General features: G+C 32.3%; 1 protein-coding gene across 7 annotated transcripts in view; it reads right to left on the bottom strand.

Annotated features, from left to right (window-relative positions):
- Positions 1-13,963, bottom strand: part of Msp300 (Muscle-specific protein 300 kDa) — a 1,097,375-nt gene that overhangs the window by 444,142 nt on the left and 639,270 nt on the right. For 5 of the 7 annotated variants that reach the window (XM_069830615.1, XM_069830614.1, XM_069830613.1 and 2 more), the window contains 3 exons: positions 13,313-13,396; positions 10,807-10,899; positions 7,863-7,886 (listed from right to left, as the gene is read on the bottom strand). In XM_069830615.1, the coding sequence (XP_069686716.1) occupies positions 7,863-7,886; positions 10,807-10,899; positions 13,313-13,396 (201 nt within the window). The remainder of the gene's footprint in view (positions 1-7,862; positions 7,887-10,806; positions 10,900-13,312; positions 13,397-13,963) is intronic. The other 2 variants (XM_069830616.1, XM_069830612.1) reach the window with 1 other exon arrangement.

The following is a 13,963-nucleotide window of genomic DNA, read 5'->3' on the forward strand; positions in this document are numbered from 1 at the left end:
GTGTTATCATGTAATATAATATGTTAAATCAATGAAGTAAGACATCCTTCAATGGTAATGGCGTTTTAATAATCGCCCTATTCACTGCCGCACCTTGCACAAATATCAATATTTTGTGTATGTTACTTTTTAAGGGGACGCTATGGTGAAATAATGCTGGAAAATATTAAGAGAATCCACTTTTTTGTTTTTATAATCGTAATTATATTTGAGACTATTTTAAATCATCAAGCCATAAAATTAATAGTAGCCAAACAATCGATGCGTGAGTGAGTTGAGAGAAATGTCTTTTTTTAATGCTGTTTTCTCGACTTTAAAATTTTAACCACCTTAATAAATACAAAAAGCTCCTTACACAACAGTTATTGTAAGATTGGGCTGAAATTTCCCACAGAGATCAATTAAGTGTTGATAAATAAAATGTAATTAGTAGACTTCGTTGAATTGCCACACGCAGCATGCAATCAGGTTGCCGATGTACGGTAGTATAGAGGAGGTGAGCGACCGCCCGGTCTCGTAGTATAAGCAGTTCGTGTTAAGAGTTGTGACCGGTCAAAATAGATAGAGCAGCTTCAGCTAATGTATACCTATGGTAGCACTTGTTTTTGCATTACTGTGGTTGGAATAGTCAAAGCTTAACATATATTCAGTGCAGACAAGAATTCAATAAAACATACTACAATGAGAGTGTTTCTGCTCCAAATAATTGCCCCTGGAATACCTTTACCCACGCAACCAGTCTTGACCCGTTGGGGAACGTAGTTGGATGCTGTTAATTATTATGCAGAACATTACGGCAAAATAATGCAGATAATTGATGCATTGGATAGCACAGACAGTTCCGCTGTTGCAGCTGTAAAATCATTGCCTTCTGAACAGCTATTGGAAGATATTGTGTTCATTGATTCTAATTTTAAAATCGTGTCCAAAATCATCATCCTGTTAGAATCGTCTAAATTACAACTCTCAGAAGCCCTTAATATAGTGGATAAAGTATCACAAACCGTTATCCAAAATATCAATTCACTAATTTCAGAAAAAGTGAAGTGTAAGTTGAGAAACATTATTGCTAATAATTCTGCCTATTCACAACTTCCTATTATAAATGATGTACCATCAGGTCACGACAAGACTAAGTGTACTAAAAAGTAGTGACTTCCCGTTCTTCAAATATTACATCGTGTGATGTTGAACGTATATTTTCCCAAAATAAAAACTGTTTAAGTGACCATCGGAGGAGGTTACTTTGCAGTCGCTCAAAATGTACGTAACTCTTCACTGCAATGCACATATTCAAGGATGAAGAGAGTATCTTACATTAAATTTTAAGAGTTAATATATCTCACTATAAAATAATTGTGTATTTACATGTTTAGACCTTTCCTACTTCAATGATCATTCATTATATTTCTTGAATGCAGGATACAGGTTTTATTGTAACCGCAGTATACTGCTCAGTGTTTACATCAGAGGCATACTCCATTCTTTGCATGCCCCCTTCTCATACAGTCTATACAGCGTGCGCAGTAAACCTTGCGATTCTCGTGGCAATTCCACGAAGTCTAGTAATTAGCATTTGTATGAAATATTAATATTAAGTTCCTTTGGGACATATTCATAATGCCTTTACATTAAAATATGCTGTAATAGTAAATTCATGAAATTTTTAAAATTTATTTTGACTCTCTATTTAGACTGAGCTCAAAAAGCTAATTATTTGTTATTCCCTTAACTATTTTCAAGCTTTTGAGCAAATATGAACTAAATATTTTGAAACTTTGACGCAAGGAGTCTTTTCAGTGACGCCAATATAAAATATATTTTAAAAATATAATTTCAGAACTATTAGCCCTAATGCCATCAAATTTTGTGCAGGTGGTAGTATTGTAGGCGTGTTTATGTAGTTTAAATTTCACAAATTTTGGATGAAAATTGTGTAAGTTTTAAAAATCATATGCGACTCTCTTTAACATCATTCAATTTGATAGCTCCACATTTTTACGGGATATTTGAAACAGAGGACGTTCTCCCATAGATTACATGATAATCAAGAGCTGTAGAACTAGATTTGGCATGAAACTGAACGATCAGGAGTTATGTGTTAATGTCATGGCAGTTTCCAGAAGCTACTTCAGCATTTCATTGCAAGTGGAGGAGGGATGTGGTTTTTAAAAGTAACTTCAATTGTGTAATTAAAAAAGTCCAAAAGTATAAATAAGCTATTAATTTGTTTAAATATATATTTAATTCACTCCATAAAGTTTTGTCACACTTTAAAAATAATTAGCTGAAAATGTCCACCTTATAGGGTAAAGCTGCCTATTTCCGTGATACCCCTAATCCCGTGATACTTTTTAAAATTGAATGTCAGTCAAAGCTTTGCCGTTCGACCATAGCGCCAGACATATTTGAGACATCGGTGAAGTTCCTAGCAAGATGCAAAATCCCGTGACATTCAGTGAAAAAAACGTATCACGGAATTAGGAGTATCACGGAATTAGGAGTATCACGGAATTAGTCAACTTTACCCTACCTATTAGGCTCCCGATCATGATAGTAGAGAGAGAGCATGGGATATTTGAGACATCGGTGAACTTCCTAGCAAGATACCAAATCCCGTGACATTCAGTGAAAAAAAAAACGTATCACGGAATTAGGAGTATCACGGAATTAGGCAACTTTACCCTATCTATTAGGCTCCCGATCATGATAGTAGAGAGAAAGCATGGAATATTTGAGACATCGGTGAACTTCCTAGCAAGATACCAAATCCCGTGACATTCAGTGAAAAAAAAGTATCACGGAATTAGGCAACTTTACCCTACCTATTAGGCTCCCGATCATGATAGTAGAGAGAGAGAGAGCATGGGATATTTGAGACATCGGTGAACTTCCTAGCAAGATACCAAATCCCGTGACATTCAGTGAAAAAAAACGTATCACGGAATTAGGAGTGTCACGGAATTAGGCAACTTTACCCTACCTATTAGGCTCCTGATCATAATAGTAGAGAGAAAGCATGGGGAATGTGCAGTAATACGAAACATGACAAAGATGGCAGTGAATATTGCTAATTCATTCGAGGAAGCTAAATATTCTATAAGATATACGTAGGTTGTCACACCACGATAAGATAACAATTCTACACACGATAACAAGAAGGAAACCTTATTCATGACATGTTTCAGATACATTTGACAAATGAACACATATTACTTATTTAACAGTGATAATGGTTGATATAAGCATCATGTAATGCTAATGTTGTGATAACAGAATTAACGCAAAGTTATCCGATTAAAACCTTTCCACGAATTCTATTGGGTTTTATTAGAACATTTCGTTATATTTAAAAGACGAAGATATGTTTATGTTTTATTTCTTGCCAAAAATGAGTTGATATAATATAATATAATATTGTTTTATTAATTCAGTCTAATTGACATATCGTAAATATAAAAAGTCAATGACACCCATGTGAGTGATCATTGTGTACTATAAAAATATAAAAAATAAATAAATAAATATAAAGAATATAAAAAAGATCACCGTAACTAAGTCAACCGCATTTCATCATAAAATCCAGTCTCAAAAATAGTCTCAATGTAAATGTCAACACAGATAACCTGTGCAGTACACACGATCTTAAATATTGATTTCACCATAACAAGTAATGAACCATTGAGACAAGACTAGCAGCAAAACATCCAATTAATGAAATTATTAAGTTTAAAGAGGAATGAAATGTTTTTATCATGTTCACAGTTATATGATGTTATAATTTAAACACAACACAGCAGCCACAATTTTATATCATTATTATGTATAAATTTTCATATCTGTACATTAATTTAGATTGTTAATTACCATAAGTCAATTTTAAATAGTTATTATTTTCATTATTAAAAAGGTTGTGATTAATCATTCGTTCCACAATATGAGACAAAATGTACAAGATATTGTATGTAAAAAAAAAGCCTGATGATGCCCGAAGGGTGAAAACGTTTGTTTAATTTTAATTTTTTTTTTTTTATATTTGTATAGTACACAATGATCACTCACATGGGTAAGTGTCATTGACTTTTTATATTTATGATATGTTAATTAGACTGAATTAATAAAACAATATTATATTATATCATATTATATTGACTATCTGAACATTTCAACATGCTTTCTAAGATAAAAAATGAGTTGATCATAAAACAAAGACGAAGGGGAATTAGTATAATGAATTTGTTGGCTGTCACCTTATTTTGTAATTCAAACACCACCAAACTTGAAACCGATTCAGTTCGCTATAAAATGCGACATTAGTGACACTAAACCTTTTACATTTACAGCTGTTACGTCTTTGCCATAAAACTTAAACATTCGCTTAGACTTTGAGGATGTTGTTTCAAAACAGCATCATAACGAAAGCGCAGATAAGAAAAACAGTGATACAATGTTAAAAGAATTTATGCAATTTCGTAACAAGTGCCATAATTTGAAGTTTGTGAATGAGATCTGTAATAGTTACTTAATACAAGTTAGAAAAGGCAGATTTAATCCACGAGTGGAAATGTTTAACGTAAGTCGCGCAATTATTTCATTTAAGCACTAGTGTGGTAAGAAATTTTATGCTCGACCATGCCGAAATGTAGTAATTATACACCTGGTAGCAGCCCTTTAATGGACATCATGAAAGTACACCTATTCATTAAAGTTCAGGTGTTCCACCAATCAGAAAATACCATTGTATCAATATGAAAGCGCAAGTATCGATTATTCTCGGATATGCCACGGAGGCTGGAAATCCAATACTGTCGCAGAAGATTATGTTGAAGAATCGATCCAAAATAAAATTGAAATCTCAAATACAATATTAAACTCAGCTGAAAAAAACAACACACAAATTAACATCAATTCACCGTCATCTTCCAGCCTTTCACAAAGCACATTCCCGCAAATTCATTTCACCAGTTGCACAATAAATCACCTATATCTGAAATAAAGTCAGTTTTGTTACTATAATAATTAGCGTTAATTGTAAATAATATTCAAATAAATTCAATTTGTCATCTCGTTTTTCAATGTTATATCAAGATTAATGTTTATTTTACTCTCTAGATTATATCAAGGTCAATGTCGACATTTGTTTCTCGGAAAAAATCAATACTTCCGCGTCTGCGCACATCTCACAATTTACGAGGTATTGCACAAGGTCAGTTCCGCTCCTCAGTCAGATAAGGATAACATGAATACTTATGAATAATTTCAAGTTAGAAATATGGTCGAGCATAAAAAGTCGTATGAAACTTGACTATAATGGTAATTAAGACGCTCGTGTGAAAATTATGAAATACTCGTGTCTTAATTACTACCATTATAGGCTCGTTGGATAATGTACTATTATTCAACCCCTCTTCATAAACTATTATAATAAATAAATATAATAATTGAATATTAAATATCAAAAATAGGCCTAACATATAAAAATGTTCCGTAAAATTACGGTAAGACGGTTGCTATGGCTTAGACTGTCGACGACTGACTTTATCATTTTAGGAATACTGTGTATCTATTCCTATTTTTGTCGTTTTATTCACTCGCTTAGCAATGAGTACCTTTTGTAAACTTTTATCCACTCGTCTGTAGTGACAGAAAGTTGTTCAGTAGATATTTTTCAGCAAAAAAAAAAATGCGTTGTTGTATATGTAACAAACTATGTTCAAAATACGTGTTTCTCAATATAATTCAGACATATCACTAACGAAGATTGACAATGCAAAATGAAAGAGCGCAAAACTGTGTCACTGGCTTAGTGTAAATAATTAGCAACGAAAACCGATGCCTGTGTCCTGCGCCGGCTTTAAGAAGGAACAAATAACTGAAAGAAAAAACCTAAGGCGCTGCTAGTTACAAAAAAACCTCACTACTCAGTAAGAACGTCGAACAGCGATTAATCACTGTTTATTACAGCTTATTATATCCATTTATGACTATTAGTCAATTACTGTAAACATGTATGACTTTTTCAGTAATATAAAGGCACAGTAAGGACAATGTTAAGAAAATGAGGGTTATCTTACATCACCATTCATTATAAACTTATTTAAGGGGTTGGGTACAGCTTACAGAAGTAAAATTTTGGAAATATTCAACATTTTTTCCTTCATTAGCCTACTGTATCTTCTACAGTAATGAAAATTAGTATGTGTGAAACACTGTTCTTCTGCTATATGAAAAAAATATTTTACGATTTAAAAAAATTATTTACATTTTTTTTTTTTTTCAAAATTCAGTTCACTGTGCAGTGATGAAGCGTTTCCCATATAACTCAAAAACTATCAAACATTTTGTGATGATTTTTTTTGTGTATTTATGCATGTAATATCTACAATATGATGCAAAATCACCCCTCTACCTTTCATAGATTGTCTGATAAAAAAAATCATTTAAAAATGGTCAAATATCAGTATTTTCTTCTAACACAAAATAAAAAAATATTATTTTTTAAGGAATCTGGTTGAAAGAGCATGATATTGTAAACAAAGTTTCAGCAATAAAATAAAAGAGAGAGAACATGAAAAAGTTAAGAAGTTTATGAGAAAGTTACACAACGCAGAACTTCACGCATTGTATTCTTGACCTGACATAATTAGGAACATTAAATCCAGACGTTTGAGATGGGCAGGGCATGTAGCACGTATGGGCGAATCCAGAAATGCATTAGAGTGTTAGTTGGGAGACCGGAGGGAAAAAGACCTTTGGGGAGGCCGAGACGTAGATGGGAGGATAATATTAAAATGGATTTGAGGGAGGTGGGATATGGTGATAGAGACTGGATTAATCTTGCACAGTATAGGGACCGATGGCGGGCTTATGTGAGGGCGGCAATGAACCTTCGGGTTCCTTAAAAGCCATTTGTAAGTAAGTAACTATGAGTTATGAGGGAAACGCTTCATCACTGCACAGTAAACTGCCATCATTTTGAATTCTGAAAAAAATATATATACAAATAATTTTTTTATATCGTAAAATTATTTTTTTTCATATAGCAGAACAGTGTTTTATACACACCAATTTTCATTATTAAACAATATAGTAATGAAGGAAAAAAAATGTTGAATATTTCCAAAAAATTTACTCCTGTAAGCTGTACCTAACACCTTAAAACTGAAGAGTTTTTTTTTAATAGCACTATCACATAACATTAGCGCAATATTTCTGTTAAGTGTGGCCGAGAAGTAAGCGTACCTTCCTTTATTTCGCGAACATGTTAGTAACCTTTGTAACCATGCAGTGGGAGTAATAACCGGTATCGTACAAAGGAAGAGTTACGAGTAGCTGTGAAAGATGACTTAAGCACATGGCCCCAGATTATCTTCGCAAAACATCTGCCAGAATATGGCGCAATATTCGGTTGAACCACGATATCGACGGTCTCCATAACGACGATCCGGATCCTTAAACCATCACGTAAGTGTCCATATTAAGCATTCAATCATAAGCATAATAGTGTCGAAAATAAAGGAGGAAACATCCACTTCTCGGTCTCTTCGTATATATTCGTAGTGACAGTCCTTTAAAGTAACAATATATTTCGTAAGAACACTGAAATCAAATGGTTTTAGGTGCCATGCTAAAAAAAGACCAAACATGCTAGTAATGAAAACATAGGCCTACTATTGCACATACAGAAATGAAAATGGAGGCTTCAACCTACTTATTTTCAGTTAAATAACTGGTTTAAATATTGAAATTTTTAACGGTTATAGCTTAAAAATAAAAAAAAAAACATGCGGATCTTTTCCACATGGTAAAAAAACAAGTACGGACAACACACAGAAAACACACAAACTTTCACATAGACTCACCCCCTTAAGTTCCTTGTATCGTAGCTTGTGTTGAAAAAAATAAATTTCTTTTTATATATTTAATGTTAAGACTGTATTAAGCACAATTATACACTAGTGCAAACTACAACAAATGTATTAGCAACTCCAGTAAAATAGCGTACGTAAATATTAGGCTGTGGTTACTACTGTGAAAAATTGATCTTTTTTTTTTAAGAAATCACAACATTCTAGTATCATCCTGTGTTAAAATAATTTCTAATGAAGGGAATATTCTCTTATCCTGAAAAACCTATGACACTAAGAGATCAGCGCTTGCTTGAGATTTCATTATTTGAACACAATTCTTTTGAAAAAAAGTATGTAAAGAATGTATTTGACTAGCACTTTTTGTACATTTTCTAATAACAATAAAAACTGTTTCATATACATATACAAGTTAATATTTGTAACGCACTATTGTTACAGTATTTATATTTTACAACGAAAGTAAGATCTACTTTCTCTGTACTCTACATTAATTTTTTAATGTATTCATAGTTATACATACTAGGTTCAAAAAGTTCCCGGAATTTGCTAGCATCATAGAAACAACGTACCTTAAACACTATTCTACAGCATTTCCTTCAAAATAGTTGCCTTCCGCAACAACACACTTTTGCCAACGCGTGTAGAGTTCCTGGAAGCAGGCCTGGAAGCCATTTTGTGAAACCCGTCTTAGTGCTCTCGTCGCGTTTGCGATAACCTCTTCAGCATTGAATCTCCGTCCTTTCAGATGACTTTTCAGACGGGGAAACAGAAAGTAATCAGGTGGTGAGAGATCAGGAGAGTATGGTGGGTGATCCAAAGCAGTTATGTTGTGCCTGGCAAGAAAATTCTTTACAATAATTGCGCGATGAGCAGGTGCATTGTCATGCATAAGGAACCAGTTGTTTTCTACCCACTTTTCTGGACGTTTCCTTCTCACTGCGTCCCAGAGGCGACGGAGGGTTTCTACGTACAATTCTTTCGTTACAGTACGACCTTCTGGAATGAACTCATGGTGCATGAGACCCTGAGAGTCGAAGAAAACTTCCAACATAACTTTGCTTTAAGTGAGCTTAAATGCGACAGGCTCATGTTAGTAGATTTACTGGCATGAAAAAGAACTCCTGCGGGACAAAATTCCGGCACATCCGGCGATGCTGATATAACCTCTGCAGTTGCGAGCGTCGTTAAATAAAACATAACATTCAAAATAACTTTGCCTTTGGAAGTGTGCCTAGGAAATTTTTGCTTCCGAGGAGATGTTTTCGATTTCCACTCAGATGACTGTCGTTTAGGGATGGGTCGTACAAGTAGCACCAGTTTCATTTTGTTTAAGAAATCACCATCTTCATCAGCCATACTGATCATGTCCCCAGCAAAACACAGAACTTGATGTTTGTACTTTGCTCTGTGGACATAATTACAAAATGCGACGAACAAACGAAACACTATGATAAACAATTGCCTACAACTCAAAACCAATAATTGCCATTATCAACAAACTTTAAGGAAATGACATCATGAATGTTACCAACAAAACAAATGTATAATATCCCTTGTTATATATTAATACGAAAAATGGTAGTAAAATTCCGGGAACTTTTTGAACCTAGTAGTATAACTTCTTTAGTTACAAGTAAATATTGGACTGACGTGCTTCTCTTTTGTATATAAGTTCACAGAAGCCCCCTGCTTGTTGAAATGGAAAGTATGTAACTATTGCAATCCTCGATATAATTTATTCATCAGTAACTGTCAGCCCTGTTTTTATTAACAATTCGCTTGCTAAAATTAATCGTTAATTTTCAATCTGGAAAGCTAGTAAAAAACAAATTTCCTAAATCTGAGTGGAATAAAATACAATGTAAAAAGGCCTTATAAATTCGTTCCCAAGCTTTTCATATTTTATATTGTCTATTGCTGTTTAACATATAGGGGAGAGTTGCCGAAATTGGACCGTAGTTGTATTTCAGAGAATTGTGTAATTTCTTTCACAAAATGTTAATATCTAATGCATTTTAAGTAAAATTTGGTGAATTGAAGATATTTATAATAAATACCCTTCTTCTACTTATTTGTTACTATTACTAATGTATTTTTAAGAGGTCCAAATTGGGACACTATGAGTCCAAATTAGGCAACCGGTTTCTCAATTTGGACCATTTCCATGATTTTGGTTTTATCTTTTTATATTTATTAGGAATTGTGTAATTTAAAATATAACATAGTATGTAGAATGTACTAGAACATATTTTGATTTAATTTAATCATTATTAAAGACATGGGATTAAAAAACAAAAAAAATGGTCCAATATAGGCAACCTTCCCCTACATTAATTTGTTTAATTTATATGAAATATAGTACAAGACTACGTTCAGACTGAAATTACATAACCTTTGTAACGTAATATGTTTTAGTAACTAGTTATTGAGACGAAAAGGGGAAGTTAATAACATATTTAAAACAGACTGTTACATAACTATTCTGCTCAGAATTTCAGATGGCGATGTACTCTTGGCTAGTGTTTGATATATTGTGTCTATGAGTTTAAAATAGAAAAAAGAAAACTAAGGTTATGTTTGGCGATTGCTACAAGAAAGGGTACCTTGTGTTGAATTAAAACCCACGAGAGACTTACATGCCGATTCAGGTTTCAAAACCTTTGTTAGACTAACAAGATTTTGAATATTTGATTTATGTGACTGGAGAAAGGATTTCTATAGAAAACTACAAATTTTCTTTTAACACACATATAGGCCTATGTTGTAAAACGTTCAAGGTAGTTGTGCTTTGTTACCTATACACATTTCACACAACATCTAAACACGAGAACAATGCAGAATGTTGGATCATTCCTTATTCTAGTTATTATTTAATTATATAAGTGAGACATCAGTAATGCATGCAATGTATAGTACAGCAATACACGGTGCTTACCTGGAAGTAGAGAATAATGGTCCAAATAAGTCCCAAGACGACTGGAGGCCTACCATCAACCAGATCGGAAGAATTTATATTGACAAGTTTTATCTGAAACAATACAATTATAATTATTGTTTAAATAACACATTAATTTAAAGGAGTGAACATTAAAAGTTGTGAAATGTTTTTGTTTTGTAAAATATGAAAGCTATGATTAATTTATTTTATGAATATTTCTTTAAGAATGATGGAATATGACTGTATTCCATGTTATATATACATTATACTCTTATCTAAATATAGAGACAGAATTTTAGTAATATTCTTCCTCTGTGTACGGAGGAAGGACCCGAAGGCTTACACTGCAGCCTGCGATTTAATGATAGGGGACTGAATAGATAACAAATATTTTGAATGGTAGAAAGAGCTAATTTAAATTTACCAATCGATATATTGCAGTTACTGGTTGAATACTAAATTATTCATTTAGTAACAGACTTGCAAAAGTTAAAAAATCTCGTCAAATGATGAGGAAAAAGAACAGGTAAGCCTAAACTTATTTTTTTTCTCTTTGCTGTTTACAAAAATTTATTCTTTTTTTGACGAAATGAAATCTAACTGACCGTTTTCTCATTATTGCTTAATATAAATTATTGAAACTAAGACAGTAAATCGAAAATATTGTGCATATCTTGTATACCGTTTCATTAACTGGCCTTATTTAGAAATACTGTGTTGCATTTTGTATTGAAATTATGAAAATATTAACATTAAGCTTTCATAAGTTCGAATCCCATTTTGCTAGTTGAACTGTAATATTTCGAATTTTCTGACAGTTTATTATATTCCCTTGTTAACATTAATTTTGTACTATATGGACTGTGATTAATCACAATTTAATCTATAATTAACATTTAAACAAACATGTAATATATACAATCGTCGTTGTTCCTGTAATAACGTCTATGTGCAAAATATAACATTCACTGTTGCTACTTCTCGTCACTGGAATTCTCTGCCGCCTGAAGTCAAGGGCTGCCGAACTTTAATTTCCTTTAAATGTAAATTAGAAAAATATCTTATGATGAGTTGCCAGACCTAACGCGTTGCAAATATTTAATGGAATGTGTTCCACTGTATTTATTTTTATTTTTGTTTTGTTTCTTATTTTTATTATCTAAATCGTGTTTATGTATCACTTAACGCCAATATGTATCCCACTGTGTTGTTGTTTTTTTTATTAATCTATTTTTGTGTACATTTTATTCAATTGTCGGTTTCTGGTTTAATTATGTAAATCCTAGTTAATTGTAATCTAATACTAATATGTATACTAATGTATTTATTTTTATTTTCACTGTGTACATTTTTTTATTGAATTATCGGCTTCTGTTTTTATGTGATTCGTATTTGATTCTAACAACATTAATATGTATTTCACTATGTTTATTTTTATTTTATGAGGTAAATTTTATGTAACTACCTCTTTTGATCTCATTATGTACCTAAATTGTATCAGTATGTAATTATTTAATTCCGATCCAGTTTTATGTTCAACTGTGTAAGCAAGTTTTAATCCTGGTTGAGTGTAAGAGAAGGCCTTACGGCCTTAACTCTGCCAGGTTAAATAAAGCCTTTATTATTATTATTATTATTATTATTATTATTATTATTATTATTATTATTATTATTTTTATTTATTTTTTTCAGTAGGAAGAAAAAACACATTTATTCATTCTACATTCTACATTTTCGACAGAAAGAAATATAATTACATATAGAGGATTTTATTATTTGCTGTGTCACTATTTAAGTTATTTAAAATCTGAAAATCGATAAATATGTCACATAGGAGTTATTGAAGGAACAACGACGATATGGAATTTTGTAAAAACGAGATATTTTATAAGCAGTGAGTTATTTCATTAGTACAGTAGTATAGGTTGTTCGTAAAGACTTCAGCTCTAGTTTTTGGTTGCGCAATGGCACAACAGCACATGACAAAGGGAGGGGAAAAATCTATCGGTTGCGTCTCTGTAGCGAAGCAGTTAAGATCATATTGTATTCGCAATTTAAAAACATCGATCAGACATAATCACAGTTTCAGAATGGATGAGAAAGTCACAGCTTAAGTCTAATCAAACGACCTGTACATACAAATCAAAGGAGTAAGAACTACTTAATCTCTGCAACTGACTCTGTCATTCAAATTGTAAGCGTTTTTTCCGGATTTCATCACAGTCGTAGATACAGAAGACACATTTGCAGTATTTCGACGGATAAGTGGGCAGGCCTGTCGAGAAAGATGATAGGATAAGAGATGAGGAGTGATGGTGCAGGGTAAATTTGGACCGAGAAAGAATCTGGTCGTAAGACATTTTACTTACGTATTAATTTTACACCCAAACATTTAGCACGGAACATTTTACGATAGTAATTCCGTTTCCTACAACAATTCAGATAGCAAAATATTTACAGTAACTAAGTCAAATAGGAAAAATTAATTATGTGCAAAATTTACCTTTTTGCTTTGTAGGAACTGCAGTGCTGTATTTGCATTACTAAGAAAATGTGGCCTCTTTAGGTTACGTCCCCTTTCCACCGGCTGAAACAAAAGAAACATTATTTTTTTATCATTAACCAACTGTTTCAATACAAATTTTATGCAATAACATTAAATTATTGTTCTGGGAAAATTTGTATCCAACTATGTAGGCATAGACAATATTATGGCTTATATAATTTATCTTAAACCATTTTCAATTCATAAACGTTAAATAAATAGGCTACTTATTTTAGTTGTCTATATTCACGTCAATTCATTTTCAACGACAATCGTTTTTACCTGACAAAATAACTTAGTTTTCCTCATACCAAGCAGGGTACAACCGTATTCCAATTTTGTATTATTGTTTAATTTAAAGTTGCTGAGAATTCAACTATAATAATTGTATTTATAGAGATAAATTATAATTATAACGACTTTGTAAATAAAATGTTATCAACAAACTATTCGATTTGGTTACAGTTGTTATCCGTTTTGTATTCCGTGTTACAAATATTTTATGAATACAGATGTGTTATTTGCTATGTGCTTAACAAACACATTCAATAATCCTTATTAAACGAAAATATGTACAACTTTTACATATTTTTATTTGTTCTGGAGGCA

This window comes from Periplaneta americana, chromosome 7, assembly GCF_040183065.1.
Source record: "Periplaneta americana isolate PAMFEO1 chromosome 7, P.americana_PAMFEO1_priV1, whole genome shotgun sequence".
NCBI lineage: Eukaryota > Metazoa > Arthropoda > Insecta > Blattodea > Blattidae > Periplaneta > Periplaneta americana.